General features: G+C 51.7%; 7 protein-coding genes across 7 annotated transcripts; 3 read left to right on the forward strand and 4 right to left on the reverse strand.

Annotated features, from left to right (window-relative positions):
- Positions 1–178: 178 nt before the first annotated feature.
- On the reverse strand, positions 179–3748 carry ALTATR162_LOCUS2701 (uncharacterized protein; the record flags this gene model as incomplete). Its single annotated transcript, XM_043310307.1, has 5 exons — positions 179–601; positions 688–2099; positions 2141–2320; positions 3493–3576; positions 3688–3748. 5 exons carry the CDS (start codon positions 3746–3748, stop codon positions 179–181), a joined length of 2160 nt encoding a protein of 719 aa, XP_043166242.1.
- A 905-nt stretch (positions 3749–4653) lies between these two features.
- ALTATR162_LOCUS2702 (uncharacterized protein) lies at positions 4654–6053 on the reverse strand (the record flags this gene model as incomplete). Its single annotated transcript, XM_043310308.1, has 5 exons — positions 4654–5063; positions 5122–5259; positions 5318–5488; positions 5566–5896; positions 5961–6053. The coding sequence occupies 5 exons, from the start codon at positions 6051–6053 to the stop codon at positions 4654–4656; spliced, it is 1143 nt and encodes a 380-aa protein (XP_043166243.1).
- Positions 6054–7039: 986 nt separating this feature from the next.
- Positions 7040–8206, reverse strand: ALTATR162_LOCUS2703 (uncharacterized protein; the record flags this gene model as incomplete). The annotated part of the gene is made up of 2 exons (XM_043310309.1): positions 7040–7890; positions 7939–8206. The coding sequence occupies 2 exons, from the start codon at positions 8204–8206 to the stop codon at positions 7040–7042; spliced, it is 1119 nt and encodes a 372-aa protein (XP_043166244.1).
- Positions 8207–8524: 318 nt separating this feature from the next.
- ALTATR162_LOCUS2704 (uncharacterized protein) lies at positions 8525–9016 on the forward strand (the record flags this gene model as incomplete). Its single annotated transcript, XM_043310310.1, has 3 exons — positions 8525–8551; positions 8601–8685; positions 8742–9016. 3 exons carry the CDS (start codon positions 8525–8527, stop codon positions 9014–9016), a joined length of 387 nt encoding a protein of 128 aa, XP_043166245.1.
- Positions 9017–10936: 1920 nt separating this feature from the next.
- Positions 10937–14452, forward strand: ALTATR162_LOCUS2705 (uncharacterized protein; the record flags this gene model as incomplete). Its single annotated transcript, XM_043310311.1, has 3 exons — positions 10937–11919; positions 11968–13533; positions 13585–14452. The coding sequence occupies 3 exons, from the start codon at positions 10937–10939 to the stop codon at positions 14450–14452; spliced, it is 3417 nt and encodes a 1138-aa protein (XP_043166246.1).
- A 986-nt stretch (positions 14453–15438) lies between these two features.
- Positions 15439–17605, forward strand: ALTATR162_LOCUS2706 (uncharacterized protein; the record flags this gene model as incomplete). The annotated part of the gene is made up of 2 exons (XM_043310312.1): positions 15439–15515; positions 16168–17605. 2 exons carry the CDS (start codon positions 15439–15441, stop codon positions 17603–17605), a joined length of 1515 nt encoding a protein of 504 aa, XP_043166247.1.
- A 1742-nt stretch (positions 17606–19347) lies between these two features.
- On the reverse strand, positions 19348–21063 carry ALTATR162_LOCUS2707 (uncharacterized protein; the record flags this gene model as incomplete). Its single annotated transcript, XM_043310313.1, has 5 exons — positions 19348–20178; positions 20238–20521; positions 20571–20681; positions 20731–20973; positions 21030–21063. 5 exons carry the CDS (start codon positions 21061–21063, stop codon positions 19348–19350), a joined length of 1503 nt encoding a protein of 500 aa, XP_043166248.1.
- Between the last annotated feature and the right edge of the window lie 388 nt (positions 21064–21451).

A 21451-nucleotide genomic window follows, 5' to 3' on the forward strand; every position in this document is an offset into this window, starting at 1 on the left:
CTTGCAGGCAAAGGGTAAGATGGGGCATATATCCGCAGAGAACATTCAGAGAGGCCTACTGATCATCATCACCATCATCCTCAGCAAACCCCACAACCGCCCTCTTCAACCTAACACTCCTCACCATTGCATCAACCTCCCACGTAGCCTTACATTCATACCGCCTCTCAAACCTAACCTAGACATCTCTTAGCAAGTACCTTGCCAGCGCCCTGCTCTGATACAGTACAAATTTCTCGTCTGTGGGGCTGATATTGTTGTTTTCTACCTCTTCTTCTTCTTCTGCCTTACTCGCCTCTTTCATCTCCTTCGTTGACGGATGTGGTGTCGTTAGGACAATTTTGCGGGGCGAGATATCCGGCAGAATGGTAGGTTGGAACAAAGACACGGAAGATGGTAACATAGGGAGGGAGGGGGAAGGGAACCGAAAGGGGGTATTAATAGGCATAAAAGTATCCCAATCTGGTACTCCGTTTACAACGGGACTTGAGCCTGCGACTGGTGAGGCATAGGTTTCGTACCAGAGGCCTGTGGGGCTGAACGAAGCTTTGACATAAAGGGTCCAGGAGAGGGAGAAGCCTAGGTTGCGGTAGGAACCCGCCTGTTATGTCTGTTAGCCAGCCTGTTCCATTGTATCAATGTCCGAAGAAGTAGAAGAAGGAGAAGAGTGTGTATAAAGAAACTCACGATAACCGCATTCCCCTTTCTTCGTACAACGAGAATACTCCCCGCTGTGCTTCTGTCCAACTCCCTCCTGTAGACAAATTCCTCTACTCGCGGATCTAGAAAATCTTCTACACACGCTCTACTCGTATGGCTGAGTAATGTAGCAATAGCGTCACCGAGACGTGGATACGCGGCTTCTACCAGAGGATCTTGTGTGTTGAAGTACCGCTCAAGGTCGATGACATATGGACGCCGGATTCTCTGGCTGTGGTGAAAGTCCCGAGAACCACAAAGGAAGACGGAGCACATGACCGTATCATGGATGTCGCCGCCGGGGTCGGAGTAGTATGAGTTACCTAGTTCTTCCAACTTATCTCTTAGTTCTTCTTCTTCGCGCAGACGGACTTCCGAAGCAAGTTTTGCAGGGGAGGATGGGAGGATAGATGCGATGGTGTTGTTCAAGCGGGATAATGTGCTGCCGTTTGCTGTCTTTCGGGGACTGTATTGTCCTGGGTCTTTGAAGGAGGCTTTGAAGGTGGAGGAGATGTGGGTAGCGTTTAGGTCTGCCCATTCTTCATCGTCGGGTTCCCAGAGTGGTTTGTCTTTGAAAGGAGAGATGTCGCGTAGACTGGCTGGCATGGTGTTTTTTGCGTCTTGGTTGGCACCTGGAGTTTGGGTTGTAGGAGGTTGTGCGGCGAGGCTGAGGTAGGAAAGGAAAGGCGAATTGAGGGAAAGCGTCGAGCTACTGGGGTCGCTGTCTGAGTCGTCTTGCGGTGACGACACAAACAGTAGTGCGGCTTCGGAACCGTGCGTTGTTTGCGCTCCTCCGAGGTCGACATCAGATAACGGTGACGGTGACGGTGATTTTGCGGCTCGGGTTGCGAGGTGATTCACCCAGCTGATCGTCCGCATTTGCTTAGCCAAAGGGTGTGGTGATGGTATGTCTGGTGAATTGCCACCAGCGCGCATCAGTGCACCTTCATCAGCAATCTTAGACGGTGATCCGGAGTGAAAGATTGATGCCAACCCCGAAAGCACCTTCGGAGAACCTCCTACGATAGAGTATGGGGAGCTTGAAGAAGACAATGACCGGCCATGCTTTGGCGTGCCGGTGACGTACTTTCCATCGTCTTCACCATGATCCCATGACTTCCGACCCCAAAGGGAGCTAAACAGGCTTCCACCATGACTGTTGCTTCGCGAACGCGATAGCGTCTTCCCTGAAGCGGACTTGGGATAACCGAAGAGGGCAGGGCTGAAGATAGATTTGGGTGTACGAGGAGGTGTTGCTGGGGGGTTGACTTTGGTGAACTTCCAGGGACATCGATGGATGGGTATTCTAGTGACAGTGGCTTGAGTCTGGTTGAGCACAACACTGGAGATGCTGGCTCTGATACTGCAGGCGTGATGCTCCTCGAATGCTGCGATGGGAACTGTACAGGGATCTTCGGAGAGGACTTTGCCAGTATCTCACGTAGACTTTCTGCGGCCTCGCTGTCCTCCATCATGGTGGTTGAAGAGTACAGGGAAACAAAGTGAGTGTTTGCTGTACGTGTAGCCAGAGGAAATGGGAAAGCGCAAGAGTGAGGATCAGTGCTCAATTGGAACTTCTTGATAACGGTGACCGTAGAGCCAGGAAAATCCCACCATTGCACTATAAATATGTCTTAGAACTCCGGTGAATGGCTTCATAGGACAGACAGTTAGGATAGGAGAGCATCACAGCATCCCGGTGCTATTGTAATGGCACGCGAGGAGATACCGGACCCCCTGCACTCTAGCGATGACGATTACCATCATTACGGCTATCAGGAGTGAGGGGGTGCTACCAGACGACGATGTGATATACTACCAGTATTTGAGCATAAAATAGAAAATCGTCGAGCTCAGGGTGCATCGAAGGAATAATTAAGAAACAAAGCTGCTACAGGTCAGTAAGTAGTCACGACATTCAATGATTCAGTCGCTGTTCACGAATGCCAATCCAGGACGCACTCGAGAATGTGATAGGGGTGTGTTCGGTTTCGATTGCGGGACGAGATCACCACATGGACAGAGGGCGTGGTGGGAAGGGCTGAAGTCGGTATAGTAAGTAAAAGTCGCAATGTGGGGGGTGGATGCCATGGGTATGACAATCATGATTGGAGATATATTCGACCTACAACTTATAAGTATATGTTCGCAGGGCCGACAGATATATTCATCAAGCTCGTCCAATGGTATCGCGTGTCATTTGGTGAGGCTATGAGTTGATTCAGGATGAGAAAAGTATGATACGTCAAGCAACACAACGAACGTCTCTGACGGCCCAAGGACTCGAAACCAGTCGGAGTCTCACGAAGCGTACCTAGAAGTAAGTCAGTTCTCATTGGACACCCCAAACACTCGTGCCGAGTTCTGTAAGTCGCCGCCATGTATCACATCCACGTCCACGCCTCTACTCAATGGGAGTTGGTAGATTTTCGATTCATTCAGGGAGAGAACCCAGACTTCTTGATATATCGTCGTAATCGTATCTCCCCACAGATCCTCATCCCCATCCTCCGCTTCCGCAGCGCTAGCAAGAAACACTACGCCATCATATTGTCCATCCTCGTGAAGTCCGTATAGATGCCCATAGCTTTCGCAAAGAACTCCGGTAACCGAATGTAGAAAATGCCGCTTTCCCTTTTTCCCCGAGAGTTGTTTGCGGGCTTATCGCAGACGCCTGGCCTCACGCTCGGATTCGAGGAGGCAGAGAATGTCGTTCTCACGGACTATTGGGGTTCCATGTTAGTATGCGAAGGTTCAAGAGAGAGGGAGGCAGGCAAAGCGAGTGGTGCGTACCTGGGCCCTTGACGTTGCGGATGATGGAACGGGTCTGGTCGTTCATGAACTCGACGCGGCACTGAGTGACACCACCACGGGAGCCTGTAATATAATCCGTCAGCCTTCCGTTTCTCTGTCATGTTGCATCCTCTGTTTCCTGTATGCGCCCTTGTTCTGCTTCTTCTTGTGGGGGAGTTCGGAAATTTCGCGTACCGGTTCGGCCAAGGACACGGGTGACCTTGACGAGGTTGACGGGGGCCTTAGCAGAGTCCATTTTGTGCGATTGTGAATTTCGACGGGAGTCGGTTCGTTCGGTATACGGAAGAGCTGGGTTAGGCGTTCGGGGATGGAGTCAAGCTGGCGATGGGTGAACGTGAGGGCCGTCGGTGGGCAATTTTGCAAAGTGCGCTAGCTAGGCGAGCAGGGGTCCGATGCGCTAGTGCATCGTCCACTCACATCACCATCAACACCAACATAGACAAAACCGTACCCAGTCGTTCTCGATAGTCATTCGAGTGCTGAGTTCTTTTAGAACTAGAGACCATGTCGTAGGCTTCTAGTCGTTTGTGCAGAGGTCAACGAAGCACTCAGAAGCCATCACAACCTTCCCGCCCACCAAAGTACAGTTCCAGTGACGAGCGCGAGAGCTGAGGCAGCAGTCTAGGCTGAAGGCGCTCACTCTTTTTCGCAACAACAAAGATAGTTCTATTTGTCACAGATCTCTCACGGCTCCCAAGAAACAATGATCTTTGGCGACGTTTTTTTATTACACATATTCACTAAACAATCCCAATAGGTCCCAGGGTATAAAGCGCCTAACACCTTCGAAAACACCCGGTCTTCAATAACATCTCCAGCCGGGTTCGCCCGCGTCCAACGTAGCCGTACCGAGGACTGGCCTTCTTGTAAATTAATGGTAGCAATGCAATCCGTCTTGTAACCGTCTCGTCTCTGATGCCCACTCCTTGAGAGTGGTTTGGCCGACGGATGACTGATTGGAGCTGTATTTTTGGTCGCATGTCATCGAGTCTTCATGGAGTTCATACTCTCTGTATTCCTGGTGTGGAAGAAGTGGGTCTATAGCGGTGATAATGAAGGTGTTGGCATTCAAGTCGTCCATAGACCGTTCTCTTTCCACGGAACCTCAGGAATACCCAAGTTTGAAGGAGTTTCCTCTCTTTACATATCCACGTACGCCGCTGCATACATCCTCGGATACCCCGTAAACATCTTGCCGTAGTACCGTGTAGACACAGCTGATGTAATCGACACAGGAGGAGGCGTAAACACAGCAGTCGTACCAACAGTCTTCAGAACAGTCACAGTCACCACTCGGACGGCGCGTGTGACCGTCTCGGTCTTCGTCGCGGTAGTAGTCTGTGTGAGGACGCTCGTAGCAGTGACAGTGGTGAGGACCAAAGGCGCAGGAGCCGCAACTTGGGGGTGAGCCTCGTTTTCTCCGAGGCAGTAACCGAAGATGGGTTGACATCCCGCGCTGCAGTATTCGGGTCTGTTACCGCAGTAACCGTATTCGCTGCAGCAGACGCCATGTTGGGAGCCGCTGCAGGTGAAGCCAACATCAGGACCGCCTGTGGGAGGTTGGTCAGTGGAGTGATGAAGGGGAAGCTAGTTTGACGGAAGACTTACATTTACCATTGGGCGAGATATTTAGCTCTGTGAGGGAAACAGGGGGCCGAGCGACAGGTTCAGGAATACCTTGGTGGACTGGAACAGGAGCCTTTGGATCTACTCCGTAGAACGTCCTCTCGCCAGCTTTCTCCGTACCTACAATGATTTCGTCAACAACCCCCAACACCGACATCCAGTCTCGCCATCAACTTACAAGTCTCGAGGAAGAGATCAGCACCAGCCCTACACTTCCAGCTCGGCTCACCAGGATAACCGCCTTCCTTGGTATAAGCGTTGAAGCAACCTGTTTCGTTACAGTTCGCCGGTGGACAATTGTCATCAGGAATTTCGGGAACGTAAAGACGGATACCGCCTTGGATGAGCGCTGCACAACTTGTCAGTTTTTTCTTTCCTTCTTTCTTCTCTTTATACAGGAATTCAGAAGGAGATGTAAACACTTACGGCAATACATCGCATCCTCCGGCCCAACCATAAGATTACAATCCACAGCACTAAGATCGTACCACATAGCCCCTGTGCTCTGCTCCAAATGATACTCAACCTGGATGATACCCGCCGGCGCCACCGCATAATAAGGCAAATCCCTTATCTTGAGGCTCAATCCTCCACCCAGCGCCTCTGTATCCCGCATGTTGTGGATGACGGAGCCGCCGTTACCAGGGACCATGTTACGATATTTGTCACTGCCGTCGATTTGCTTTGTGGGGTCCGTGGATGCGGGTCCTACTTGCCAGAAGAAGATATTGTAGGGGCAGTGGTTGATGAATTTGACCTGTGGAGGTGGAAGTACGGGGTCAGTGTATGTCGAATGTGCATGGAGTATAAGAGGAATTTACCATGTTGTGGCCTGAGACAAGGGGGACGAAGACGAGAGGGATGAGGGAGAAAAAACCGAGAAGAGAGAAGAGCAGGAGATGAATGGACTTCATGATGGGTGGTTAGGTAGGAAGAGTGGTTGTGATGAGATGGAGATGGAGAGTTGGGGAGGAACTCCCAGTAAGCTTCGTGGTAGACAGGAGGAATGCTTGATGACTATCAAGCAAGAAGGAGGCATTTTTTTTGTAGGAAGAGCGACACGCCGCTCTTGCTGGTTATTCTTCGTTTAAAATTTCTCGGGGTTTATTGGGAGTGACGTGGCTTTGCTGAGTTCATTCGTTTACGTCTTCAAGGAATCGTGAAGACATGTCCATGGAGGTTAGATTGAAGGCGCATCGAGCATCATGCTACCAACGATGATTATCTGAGTGTCATATGGAATACTTGGCAGTGTATGCTCGTAATTGAGCACAGACATAAACGCTCGTAGAAAGAGATCCTTTACCTCTGCCAACATGGAATACGAAAAGCATTGGCAGTAGTGACTACGACATGGACTCAAAGTAGACGAGTAACGAAGGCCACCAGGTTAGAGAGGTGGGCAGATTAAGATATATTGCTGTGTTGAGACTATGTGCTGGTAATACGCCGTCAACAGGGTCTACTCAGGGCCCCTCAAACCGGAGTCTAAAGTTTGGTTCAAGATCTCATAACCCCGCAGTGGAGGCAAAAGTCAATATGTTTGGATACCTGCATTTGAGGATGAAGGGGAAACTGTTTTTCCAAACTTCAAGTTTTAGGGGTCAACTTCACATCAATTGGTGACGCATTTTCCAACCCCAACGCCATTTCAATTTTTTCGATGTGTGTCTATCTACCGGGTATCATGTGTTGTTGCCAAAGCAATTTGAGGCGAAGCAGAAAACCATACTAGTAATGCTAGGAAACTAGAAACCTTCAAACCTTATCAATGGCAGAGAATTACAAATCCCGACCATAAACACCATGCAATGCCCAGTCCCGTCCTGTAAATGCAAATGACGACTTAGAGAAATACTCGAAGATCCTGATCACGACCTGTCTTCCAGGTGCAAGAAACCTATGCTTGCGGAATCCTGGAGCGGTCACCACCCTTTGCGATCCACTCCTCCTTGATGAGCTTGTCTTGTTCCAAATTCATGAGCTTGTATGCCGTGCGAATAGTTCCGTCGCTGACTTCGACTGCGAGACCAATCTCCTTTGGCGACTTGGGCTGACCCATGAGATGGGAGACGAGGTACAGACACGCGCCAGCGATAGAGAGAGGCGAACGTCCAGCTGCAACTCCGTAATGGGCGACCTGATCCGCGCACTCTTCTGCGACCATTTGTACTTGTGTTCCGAGGGCGAGCTTGGCGCAGGCACGAGGCATGAGACTTGCGGCGCTGGTGGCTGTAGTGCCGCCTTTTTGGTTGAGAAGGTTAACAGTGTCGATGACGGCGCCGTTTCCTGCGACCGAGGGCCCACTGTTCTGAGACTTTTGTATGAAGGCCTCGAGAACCTTGAAAGTACGGCCAACTTCCTTCTTGCTGACGTTGGTCATCTTAAAGATTTCGCGGAAACTGCGCTGCTGGTCGTGCTTCCTGCATGCAATGAAGATGCACCCGGCGATGATAGCGTCTTGTGATTTGCCTTTGAATAGTTTGGCGTCGTCGGTCATCTTGAACAGCATCTTGGCTGTCTCGGCGGTAGGGCGGCTGATGTTCTGTGAATCACAAAGCGCAGAGATTTGTCCGTATGCGGACTGCAGCGCCTTGTTGACTTTATCGTGATTGCTCTTGTTATGGGCGCGGCTCAAGTCGCGAACCCGCATGCCGCCGTCGCCAAAACCGATCTCCGTCTGGAGTTGAGAGCCATGTAGCAGCGGGTTCGCGGCGTCTCCGATACGCGAAGGATCGTCGTTTCCTTGATCTAAATACAGGGCGCAGTGTTAGTATATGTCTCACTTGCATTTCCTACAAGCAGGCAAGTACTTGCCGTCGTTGGAAAAGGTGCGCCACTCAGAACGGGTGTCTATAGTCCTCTCTGCGAGTACGCGACCGCAAGAACCGCAGATGGTGTCGCCGGCGCTGAACTCTTCAACTAAGTTTGGAGGGTTCTCCTTGCAGTCCGGGCAGATCATGGCAACGTTCAGGTCCTCCTGCCATTCATCTTCTTTCACGGGCGCGGGCGCGGCTTCATAAACCTCGCCAGGCGACAGCAGGCGGCCATCGGGAGCGTACGACATTGTTGGAGCAGTTGCGGGTCAGCTACGGATTGTATTGAGTTCTAGCTATTGCGCGCGGTCGACCAACGACACTTGCAGACTGCTTCTGGGGTGGAGCAGGTCGAGTGAGTGTGGTGGTATGAGACAGGCTGCGAGACTGAGGAAAGACCAGACGGAGGAAGATTGTAGTTGGAACCGCAGGCGGCCATTGCTAGTCTTGGCATTGCGCTAAGCCGTTTGGGGTCGCGGCTCAAGCTGCGGCGGTCCACGGTTTTTCCCCAACATCGACCTTCACTGTAGCTCCCATTGCCAGCTTCCCCACGTCACTACACCTACACAATGATCGCGCAATCCATCAGGGCCTCGGTACGCTCCCCTCGCTGCTGGAATCTGGACACGTACTGACCCGCCACAGCGCCAGGCGCTCGTCCGCGTTGCCCGCCAGCAACCTGCCTTTGTCGCTCGCCGCACTTTCATCACTCCCTCGGCCGTCCGATCAGGTGATTCATCCCAAGCGCTCGAATATGGGATAGTACTGACCCAATTGGTACTTCAGCCGACCTAGTGCAGGACCTGTACCTCCGCGAGCTCAAGAACTACAAGGTTCCTGAAGTCAAGGCCACCGACGCCGAGGGCCACGTCCAGAAGTTCACCGTCCCCAAGGCCCCTGCATCTCCCGAGGAGACCGACATTGCGAACGAGCTGAAGTCATACGAGACACAGGCAGTTGACGTTGAGGGTGCTCAGGGCGAGGACGACGCTGTGCTGCCCCAGGAGGACTGGTTCGAGGAGGAGGACGAGAGCATCACCACTGCTGGTGCCACCCATTAGAAGAACGTCACTGGGTGTGGGAGATCACGTATCAGAACAGTAGCGACTATGTGAATACCGTTGGGCGATGAAGCCGACTGGACCTCTGTTCGGAAACATGCGAATCACGTGACGTGACTTCTGGTCTAACGTGGGGGTGCAAAGCATCCAAAGCTGTGACTATGGATTGGTTCAACGTGGGATGCAGAGCACTTAAAGTTGTGACTATCGATGCTAGGCCTAGGTGATTGCGTGCTCTGATCCAAAACACCCGTACTTGCGTGTCTCAAAGCGACAGTGGACTAGACTACTCATGGACAGCCATTCTTTTTGACTCGATACACGCCGCGATCTACAAGTACATGAGACGTGGGAATTGTACAACTAGCCCTGCTCAGGGTCTAACATCCGTGCTTTGTCTCGATGGACTGGGAACTAAGACGGGTGCGCAGTCGTTAGTATGTATACTTTTTGTGCATGTGCATCTTCTTTTGAGAAGCAAGTATCCTACCACTTGGCACATGCTTGGATGGATGTTCAGGAGAGGGGGTCGTGGATTTGAGGGATTTGCGGGATGCCATGATCATGATGAGGTTCTGGCAGAAGCTGGGTTACTTTTACGTGCCAGGCTGTAACAAGGGAGTGGTCGCTGATTGTCGCATCTGTTCCCACCACACAATACACACGCCTACCCACACGACGCGTCGTATTCTGACCGACTTGATGCACGTCGTTCCGAGAAGCAGGTGCAGAGTGATGATCGCTACATACATGCACACGCGACTGCAGCGCCCGTGGCCCCCCAGGTAAGCCGGGCTGCATAGCCGTCTGTCTGGCATGTCCCGTCCCGATAATCCTCATGTGTTCGGAACCTCGGACAAAGCACAAGATGCGCGTGGGGCTGCAGAGGCATCGCGGTTGGACTCTGCCGCAGTAGCTGCAGGCACGGTCGCCTATCTGCATTTGCGGCATATGCATACCGATGTCCTAGTGCAATGCGGAAAATGGACTTTTTCTTTTGGTTGAGAGCGTTACCCTGAGGCACTAGCACCTGTCCCACCAGTCGTCGTGGATAGTCGACCAGTATTGAGTCGTGGTTATCATACAAAGACGTCAGGACTGAAACGATGCGGTAAGTAGCGGGGGTTTGCAATATATCCAGGTCATGACCAGGACTGAGGAGATTGCAGCCATGAGAGATTGCAGTGTTCACAGTTCACGTCAGGGAAAAACAAGTTGGTTCGCCGGGGGCCCACTGCGCAGCAGACGCCTCTTGACCCGACCATATCTATGCGATGCATACCTGGCACACTATCGGATCGCCGCAGTACTCTGGCTGTGTGACGAAAGGCGTCATGCTGGCAGCGGGTGGCGAGCTACCTAAAACTCGTATCCAGCGTCGAAATGTAAAGGAATGGCGCGGCGCGGGTCAGTAGACAAAAGGCGAATGATACCAAGAATACGCCCGTTTTTAATATAGAATTATCGCTCCGACGCGATCTGCACAGGCGAAAGCTGCCCATGATCCCTGCTAGTCCCAGTTCGTCCGCCTGCAAAGCGTCAAAGTAATAGCTCTAACCTGCCCCCAGCGGCGTCAGCGAGTGCTGAATCTCAAACCTGAAGGCCTACCACTCGCTATTGAACCTCTTGTCCGACTATACCACTCGCTTTCACCAAGCTTCCAGTCCCCCGCATTCCAAGAGCGGCTTCCATTCGCTCCCGGCACCACAGCCTCGTTTGTGACGTCTTCGCGTCCTCTACGCAACTTTACTGGACTTTCGCCCGTTCACTGCCACTGCCTGCACAACGGCCCGCCTGACAGCACAACGCCGCACCTATCCCAATTCAGCGCCATGAGCCCATAACCTTCTAGAAGAGCGTTGAACAAAATAACAGCCGGCCCTTTACTGCTCCCCTGCCACATCCAACCCTCCCGTCGCCATGCCCATCGCCGTTGCTCCGGCTCCGCGCGGCCACTACTCCCTTGCAAATGCCATTCGAGGCAGGAGTAGGGCTGCGTCAGAGGTCGGCCAGCAGCCTCCCCTGGAAACTCAACGCGCCCAATTACCCAAGGCCGCGTCATACACGTACTTCCCACAAGTCAAAGACATCGGTACCGAATCGCCCGTGGCTGAGCTGAGAAGAGGCTCCGAAGACGATGTCGAAATCGGCAAGAGCGAGGAGCGAACATCTGAGAGCAACTCGGATGGATCGAGCCCCTCCTCAGAAGAAGCCCCGGACATGGCTGGCGTGGAAATGCCCCAACTCAGGCCCAACAACGTCTCGCGTCGCTCCTCCAGATTTCTCCCCTTTTCCAGCAGGAGTAGGGAGCCGTCAGCTGAACGCAAGATGGACAAGAAGGCTGAACGGGGCCGGACCGACGCTGTGAAACAATCAGATTCCCCGGTGGGCTCCCCTTCGCGGTCCCTCACCAATCTGCGGAGGAAGTCGTGGGTTGTGTCGCAGCAACCGCGGAATTCTTCGTCGCCAGTCAAAGAAAGGAAACTCAAGAAGAAGAGTGCCACCGACAAGGAGCAGCCCATTATCGAGCCAAACAAGCGCAAGACGCCGACGACGACGATCACAACCACAACCACAACCAGCATTCCAGAGGAGTCTGAAGCAAGAGACACTGTGAAAGAAGATATTCCGCCGCCGGTGCCTCTCAACAAAAAGAACAAGCGCCTCAGCGGTCTCTTTGCCGCGTCGAGCAGTGCCTCCAACTTGCCCTCTGTACCCAAGTCCTTCTCGACAGAAAAGCTTCCCCACTATCCGCACAACCACAATCCAGTCAGCCCGACCCACATTGTTCCTCCGCTACCACGCAACGTATCCACAGAAAAGCTCAAGGGCGTCAAGACGGAGCCTCGCAAGAAAGACGAGCTATGGACCGCGTTTAGGACTCTTGACGCAGATCTGCGCAAGCACGACTCCCTCTTCTCGACAGTGAAACCAGAGCTAACAGAAAACAGATTCCAATCCAAGTCCAGTTCGCTCAAAGCAAACGTGGTCCGAACCGCCCTCCTACCCTTTCTCCGCCAATATACCTCCCACCCTTCGAACCACAAGCTCCGGCCAGAAGACCTAGATCGGCGTGTGAACATCCTCAATGGATGGTGGACCGGCCTCTTGGAACTTGTGGCAGGGCGGAACAATCAATCGATATCTGGTACAGATCGCCCAGTTATTTTAGAGGGTATTGCTGCCGTCATGGAGAGACCCGAATGGAGATTGTACCCGTCGCCTTTCTGTGCGCTTGCAGACCGAGTAGAGACATTGTCCACATCTACGGCCGGCTCTGCCTCGTCTAGCTCTTCCGACTTCCTCGCCGAATCCGTCTACCACAACGTTCGAAATATCTTTACTCAAAATCTACAATCTCAGATGGCTTTCGTTGTAGAGAAGATGTCGTTGCGGAATGCCGCAGCCAGCTTGGTAACCTTTTGCGGAAAGACGTGCGCGTACGCCTTCTGCTTCTGCCCAGGTATCGCTGATGTGCTGGTGCGCCTGTGGAGTCCTTCTCTTGACATGATGAAGCGGGTTATGGAGGAATCAGGCGTATCCAAGCTTGATCGGCTGGATGCTGTTTCTGATCGAGTCGTGGCTGCTTTCCCTCCTATGCTTCACTCACTGAAGTTGCTTTCGCTCAACCGGCTCCTGCGCCAGTTGCACAAGCCTGTGCTACCTCCACTGGCTATGGCGAACCTGGACTGGTACGGGCTTTGGACGAAGCGATGGTCTGGCGCCGAAAGCGATCTTTTCTATGTTTTCGTCAAACATTTTCATATCCTGGTCAGCGAATTCCTGCCTGTCGAGCCCAGCCAAGCAGAGCGCATCTGCGTGCCGGGGCTCATCATGGTACATGCTCAGATTCTGGTCAACCTTGATGCGACCATCAACAGGAATACTGCACCCCAACAGCCCGTCGAGGATCCATCAAGGGCGGCAGACATTACGTTCGATGATGTCTTGGAACCCGATGCTTCAGCCTCGAACATTGCCCTTCCACCCGCGAACGCTACCAGAATGATGCAGGAGAACCGACTCATTATGCTAATACGGGACTTCCTTTCTGAGCGAAACTCCCATCTTCACATTGCCAGACGCATGTTCGCCGACAGCTTTGCTCGTCTTCTTCAGGCGCAGGCGCGGAAAATCTCTATATACGATAACAGCGCCTGTTACACTCTCTGTGACTTTCTCGAGGAGGCTCTCATCATCATGGTCCGCTACGAACAGCACGACAGCGACCAACACACGGTAATGGACTGGCCATTCTGGCTTACCGTCTTCAAGGCAATGGCCGCCAGTCATAACACCGCTACCGAGATTAAGTTGTACGCATTCCTTTACAGCAGCTGGTGCACATTGTGTATGGACGAGCGAAGAAAGGCTGGACTGTGCCTTGACTTCCTTCTCGAACCAGCTTTCTTCGAGAGCCGATTCAACCATTGGTGCCCTATGGTACGGTCCTACTTCATGCGGCTGATCTGCTGGCGGGTTGCACGTTACGATGGAAACGAGACCGACGTTGAAATGTAGGTATCGTTAAGGCTTGACAACAATGACGCAGGCTAACAATCATGTAGAGCCATCAAACGGGCTTTGAGTGACCGCCTCCGGTCCATCTGGTCTCATTACCTCTGGCTTCAAGAAGAAGCTGAACGTAAACAGATCGTATACCCGTCGACACAAGCATGCAACCCTGCGCCAGGCCGACGTTTCCTTATCATACGTAATGATAATCCTATTGTGGCCAACAACGGCCCTTTCCTTTCTTTCGACGGCGTCGTCCAAAACCCCCACCAGCGAAAACCAACTCCTACCAGCACCACCATCCCAGAAGCTGAGATTCGCCCAGCCTCGGCCCTATCCGCAGATTCAAGCGACTTCCCGGACGAAGACCCCGGCAAGGGTAAATGGAACATTTTGAGAAGTCTCATGGGAGGAAGCTCCAAGCAGACTGCCAAGGCCAAGAGTCCTGCGCCATCCATCAAGGAAAAAGAGAATGCCGGCAAGACATCGAATGCGTTGGTAACCAAGTCATCAAACGAAGCACTCCCCAACAACGCACCTGCAGCCGTAGAGGCTTCTGTGTCTACGCCAGCACCAGCACTTTCCACCCACCGGGCATACAACTTCCGCTTTTCCTTAGAATGGGTTGACAAACGCTTTGGCACCTACCACAACATGCGCCTTCAACCTCCGAAACTCCCAGCTCCAGCACAAAGCCTTCTACAAGCAAAGGGCATCAACATTGAACCCGTTCTCAGTACGCCACCAGTTGGCGAGGCTGCAACGTCAAGCACATACGCTGGTCGCGCTCTCGCAGAATGGACCTTTGTCAGCCACGAGTGCCAGAACTTCTTCGATAGGAGAAAGAACGAAGGCGTGCCGACAAACCGACAGGTCGAGACACCCACATTGAACGTCGAGGCCTTTAGGCGACCTGGCTGAGCCGCTGCATGAGGAGGCAGCGACACTCACCTCAAGATCTCGTATATATTTCGACCTGGCATGATAACTTAGTCGTACCAGCCATCATATCGGCAGGCTCGATAACCAACACACTAGCATTACTTCCACCCGTACACGCACAGATACCTTGACGATTTGCATATAGACGCTCGAATGCGAAGCATCCCCTGGCGGCGTTTCTTTCACAACATGCGAGCACATTCTCTCTTGATTAACAACATCTGGCATGCATGGCAGTGCGCTTCTTGCATTGCCCCCTCTTCTTGATACTTCTTTTCTCCAGTGTCTGTTTTTTCTTGGCGTAGGCGCGCGAGCGAGTAATGGATATCAGCACGTACTGTAGCTCCCCGTGATGGGCCGAATATTAGATATATGAATTGTATCGTCTTTTTCTTCTCTCCACTCTGCTACGTCCAATTCGTCCCCTTCCAGCAATCCGTCCGCATCCTTCCATTTTGTATCCGAAATAGAGTCGCGACGTCAGTGAAGCAATCCTGGAGGATTTATCCGTTGTTGGCGAGTCAATCCTCACATCTAGCGAGCTGGTTTAGCTTCGCGAAGCTGCCCTCTGCTTGGCTGCATGCGTGGTTGACAAGGGTGGTGGCAAGGGTAAGGTAGCCGAAAGACCGCTGTCCACGCAAGCAAGGTAGCATTGGGAGCCTTACTATGCATGTGAGGCCTCCCGCGCATCCTTCTAACATAATTCCTGAAGTCGAGTACGTAGGATCGGACGCGGAGCAAGCAGAACTCAGCCTTCTAGCCGCGTGGTTGTCATACAGACGAGATGCTGAATTCGAAGTAGTCGGTTTAGATGTTGCGCTCTTCGGGTCGCTCGTAGAGACTCATTCTCTAATATTTGTCAGAGTGACAACCTCATTATGCAGCGATATCGCTTAGTATGCGTCCAAGCTGGGCCGATTGTCTTTCATCATTTTTGGAAGTCTCTACTTGGGAATTAGGCGAATATGGAGGATGAGATGGACTTGCGGCAGTTGGAGAAGAGCTTGAAGCTGCGTGGTAAGACTGGCTGCGAGACTTGCCGGTAAATCGCTCCATATATACCATCACTGATCATGTCTTTACAAGGACAAATTGCTGAACATACACCAGGAAACGGCGTGTAAAATGCGACGAAACAAAACCATGTAATCTACTCTTCCTTTCTAGCACTTTGAAAATCGGTTTGAAACTGACAGATCACCAGCATGTAACAATTGCACAAAAGTCAACCGACCATGCGGCGGTTACAGAGACATATCGCGACTAAACTCCACCTCTCCAGCTGCTGCTGCCGCATACCGCAATTCCTCTTTTCTCGTTATTCCCCAGCGAAAACGGCGCCAACCACAACCACACCACCAATTCCAACTGCAATTTCACCATCCAACCCCTACTCTATCCAGAACCCCTTCCTTAAGCCTCAGCCCCGAGTCATACGAAAACCGTTCTTTCCGCTATTTCAGAACCCACACCCTACCCCAGTGGACGGAATTCTTTGATTCCAGGGTTTGGAGTGAGATTGTGCTTCAACTGGTTTGGCATGAACCCGCTGTTACACATGGGGTGCTGGCGTTGAGTTGTTTGCACGAAAGGCTTGAGAGTAGTCAGCAGTCTGGGAGTGCGAGTGCGAGTGCGAGTGCCAAGGGAAGTGTGCCGAGCGATGCAGCGCTCATACAATATACATGCGCCGTAAGGGAGACGAACAAACTCCTTTCCGAAGCTAAGAAGGAGAAGAAGAAGAAGAAGAAGAAGAAGAAGAAGAAGAAGAAGAAGAAGAAGAAGAAGAAGAAGAAGAAGAAGAAGAAGAAGAAGAAGAAGAGCAAGCATGATGGGTTTATCATTGAAAAGATACTAATCCTCTGTATCATCTTTATTTGTTTCGAGAACCTGGCTGGGAATTACAAGGCTGCTAATATGCATCTGCGTAACGGCCTTTGTATCTTGAAACAACACAGAAAAGAGGTCGTGCCCAACTACTCAGGTACATCGACGACAATAACGGCAACGCAGACCTCGATTCAACACGCTGTCGCCAACGTCCTCCTCCGCTTCGACCTCCAAGCCATGACCTTCTCCGACGATACGAGCCCCTATGAATGGAATTTAGACGCCGCGCCAGAAGTCCCGGATATACCAGCAGAAGGAGCTTATAGCAGTAACGAAGCCGCGAGAGACGATCTCGTAGGGTTGAGTAGGTGTATGTTGTGGGTGGCAGGGATTCTGGACAAGGAAGTGCAGGTTGCGGGAGAGAAGGGGTTTAAGGAGATGTATGAGGGGATGATTAGAGGGTTAGGGGTATGGCAAGAGCGGTTTGGGAGGTTTGAGAAGAACAGTGGAAGAGGGCGAGGGGGTGAGGAGGCTAACGTGAGTAAAATGTATGAAGCGGTTACGAAAGATGGGAGAGACGAAGAGAGGGCGCGAGCTGGCAGGACACTCCTGCGGATTTATGCTATTATCATGCGGACGATTGCTGCAGCTGGGGCGGGCCTCACGAGTGAAATGGCGTGGGATGACTATATTGAGGATTTCAGGGAGGTTGTTGAACTTGCGGAAACGTTGCCTATGTTGCAACTTCGACCTCAGCCATCTGCATCTTCTTCGCCATTGCCATCACCACCCCGCCACTTAACAATCATCTTCCACTCCAACACCACATACCCGGTTTCCACCCACACATTCATCCCCCTCCTTCACAGCCACACTCACCCCCTAACCTTCTCCCCCTCCTTCGAACTTTCCCCCATCGTTCCCCTCTTCCTTATCGCAACACGCTGCCGCGATCCGCTTGTCCGTCGGCGCGCCCTGCGTCTCCTACTCAACTACCGACGTCGTGAGGGTGTTTGGGATTCTCTAGCCGCGGGTGTGGTCGCTGCGGAAGTTTTGAAACAGGAAGAAGGTATTCAGGATGCAGAGATTGGTGAAGGAAACTGGGTGGGTAGAGCGAGTGGGGTGGAGAGGGCGGGCGAAGTACTGGAAGGTAGGAGATTAAAGGATCTTTTTGTGAGAGTGGAAATGGGCGAGGGGAGTGAAGGGATTATCGAGATGAGTTATGACAAGGAGCATAAAGAGAGTGGAAGGAAGTTGGGGAGGAGAGAGGATGTAGGATTTGTTGGGAGTGATGTTGGGTGTTAGTAAGCCGAGATGCAAACTTGATGGGGATATAGATGTTTGCTGACAATAATTTTGGGCAGTCCATGCGAGTAGGGGGACGGTGCCAAGGAGTCATTGGGTTTGATGGTAGGTTGGAAGCATGGGCTTGAGCAGATGGAATGAATGTAGCGCTGCCTTTGCACAACCACACAAGTACCTCCAACTCCAACTCTACTAAGTGCTTCAATCAAACCACATATACCATGAAAGGCCCGCTTGGGCTTACATCTCGCACGTCACGATCAAGACATTCTAGCTACAGTGTTGTTGTCGCAATCGAGAGGCATGCCGCCTTCTGCGTGAATACTAACTTCCATAAGCATGAGCTCATTTGCAACACTCAATTGGGTCAAATATCATGAGAAGCGGTTTAAAGTGAATGGTGTCGTTGGATTCTCGGTGAATGGCATGTTGTGAGGCATTCCGGCAGCCTCTTCAGCCTCACTTCAAGCGTGGTCATAGCCTCAGCCACAAGACTTGGCTGCATACATAGAGAGGCATAACGACAAGCACACTATCTGGTTGGTCTGTGTAGCGAGGCGCTTCATTGCGCCGGCAGTCTCTCATCCCGCTCATAGCATGCCTCTCGAATGGCCCGGCATTTAAGGTACACGCAACAGCCTTCTCTCATTGTTCTGCAACTACTTTCATAGCGGCCTTTGGCCGTCTGTGGAGAGGGACACATCCTCTTATTCTCCACGAAGATCAATAACATGTCCCCCGAGTCCAGCCACCTTTGCACAGCCGAGCCTCGATACTCCCCGCGGCCGCACCATCGAGGTGTTTGGCTTTGCGACAGCCTTCATCCCCACAATATTACAAGTGTTGGCGAAGGCCTTCACCGTCTTCGCCTTTCTAATCGTCGTTATTTTTCGTACCAATGTTTATGTAAGTGAGCGCGAGACCACCAGCCATCCGCGCTGCGGTAGGTTCCCTCATGACTTTTCTCGGTTCATTATCGCACCTGAATTCCAAACCTTTTCGCCATTTGCTTTCGAATACGATGTCAACCCAACAATACACCGTCCCTACCTGAAGCCTTCGGAGCCACGTGATCATTTGGGGACTGCAGACACTATAGTGGAAAATCCGTTGCCAAACGAGACCCATACGCAATCACAAGAAGACGCGTATATCGAGACTCTTCGAAGCTATCGGCACTTCGTCTGCGCCCTCAAGCCCGCTTACGTTGCAAGGCACCATATCAGCTGGCCATTTGGAAACCCCTGCTAGTGTTCTATCCACTGCATCGCCGCTTTCTCCGTTAACCTCTCAGCTTGATTCATCAGCGGATGGGGCTCACTACGCATGTCCTCCTTGTCAAGAAGTCTTTCTTCGCCGTTGCGACCTGAAGTGAGTTGAGCCATCATTTGATACCAAATCCCATTGCTAAAATTGTTGAAGCAAACACACGAACAGAATACACAACAAACGTGCCAAGTGCCCGCACGAGGGTTGTAGGCAAAAACCTTTCGGTTTCGAGGCAGATCTGCAGAGACACATCCAGGCCAGGCACAGTACCAGAGGGAAAGCCGAGATCAAGTGTATGGTACACGCTTGTTTAGAGAAGTTCTCAAGGAAAGACAACATGTTAAGACATATGAGGAAGAGACATCCGAGCAGTGGAGACGTGGTGTGATGTCGTTGACGAATAGCTAAATGAGAAGTCTGTTTTGCTGTCTGTTGTGCCCATAACTTACCCAAAACCGTGACTGGCTAACTGACTACATGAAGCTGGGTATCACATTCCGCGAGCTCATCACCAAATTGATCTTGTGAATGTATTCAAGTTCGCCCTCTGACCCAAGATCGTGCTGAATCCAAGCAGCCTGTAGCAGTCCTTTGGTTTCCAGTAAGCTGTTGAGATGAGGGGCTTGTTCCAGTCTTGTAAAGAAGTCAAGCATGACTATTCGATCTTCGTCTGTGTGAGTCTCGCAGCCGACGATAAACATAGCGAACGATGGCGGGTATACTTTCAAGTTGGCGAGTATAGATAGTGCGTCTTTCCTCCACATGTCTAGCCTTGTGGATTGACCGGAGAAGTTTCGAGATACGCGCTCAAGGTATATCAGGCCTGCTAGTCGAGTGAACTCCAAGCAATAAGAATCATCGCCATCTTCCACGTCTTTCTGTGTGACGAAATCAACGTCACTTAGTCGAGATTTGAGGTCATCTAAAGACTGTTGATATTCAATCGAATGATACTGCGGATCAGATGCATACAGCCGTGTTTCGAAAACGTCGGCGAGAAGTCGAAGTACGGGATGAGCGTATGTTGATATATGCGACATTTTCTCCGCAAACGTGGTGCGAGCGATACGGTATTGCATCAAACATGTGTCGTTAGCGGCCCTGAAACCAAGCTCTTGCGAGGTTGATCGGATCATGTAAGTGCGCCAATGACGGAAGCTGAAGCGGGTGAAGGTGACAAAGTAGTAAAGCCAGTCGAGTATGACAGCTGCATCACTTCCAATCTGGTGTGCTTTTTGTTCGACAGTAGGAACGACATTTCTCGCGCCACATAAATGACCTATCCAGTCGCAGTCTAGATCTGTCTATCACCATGATGGTATCACGTCAGTCCTGCATTACTCTCTCCAGAATGAGTACTTACTTCTACCAAGCATAGAATCAGACCGGTGGCAATGTGTTCGATACTAGCATCAGATTCCATCTCAGGGCCGGTAGCGCTTATGAGCGCATCTATGGCTGCGTTTTTGGCGCGAGCTGTATACGTCATATCATTTCCTCGATGGCGTGAAGCAAACGCGACTAATGATAGTAACACGGCTCTTGAGGCTTTTGAACGCTCGGACAAGGCCATTCGCATCAACAAGCGTCCGATAGTCGTTCTATCGCGGCCTAGCGTTGGTAGGATGCCGACGATTACGCTCTCAACTGCAGCTAGTCAACATTGGGCCTTTCATGCCCTTGCCAGCAGACCTACAGTATTGTACTAACTCCCACTCGCTAGCCGCTATTTCTGTTGACGTCGAAGACATGGCCCGGGTAGGTTTGGGCAATGCAAGCTGGTGCCTCTTGAAATTCTCCCCCTCCACTGATTACTAGTTAACTCGTTTCCAAAGGCTCCCTCCCATAGACCATACCTCCGTCTTTAACACCTTTAGCAAGGATGTGGAGGCGGACATCGGTACACGACACGTTGATCCACTGCTCGCATCGTTGTCGGATTACCATGTGCCGTATCTCCCGGTGTGTAGATTTGAGGAGCGACTTCTGGTCGTTATTCTTAACCCATGAGAGACGGACGCCATAACCACCACACGCGCGCTTAGATTTAGAACACTTGTTGCAGATAGGAACAGCGCGGTCACACGAGACCTTGCGATCTAAGGGCGATGTTAGTATCGCGTAATATGCAGATGTTTACGAAATCAGTTCCTACCCTTGCATGTCCAACAGCCCTTGATCGCGGTCATTATTGCGTGTAGAGCTCGAAACAAGCGTCAACGTGTACCTTCCGGGTAAGCGCTGCGAAGAGATTGTGATGCATCCTATTAGAAATCAAGAACGCAAGGTGAACCAAGCAAACCACTGGAAGAACTAGTCCGAAATTGTAGTTGGAAGCTGCCACGATGGCCTAAATCTGGTAAAGTCGGAACACCAGGAAATCCTTGGTGATGGGGGCCGGTGGGTGTTCAGACTGACCCAGTTTACCCATCGCCTCAACCCGGCCGCCCCGCAGTTACCAGCGAATCACACAAGAGCCGCTAACACCGCCCTACACCCGAATTGGACGCGAAGCAATAATCTGCGAGCACTTTGTCAGCATTGTATACCACTAAGCATACAACGTCGACTCTGCAT

This window comes from Alternaria atra, assembly GCF_907166805.1.
Source record: "Alternaria atra isolate CS162 genome assembly, contig: 21, whole genome shotgun sequence".
Lineage (NCBI taxonomy): Eukaryota > Fungi > Ascomycota > Dothideomycetes > Pleosporales > Pleosporaceae > Alternaria > Alternaria atra.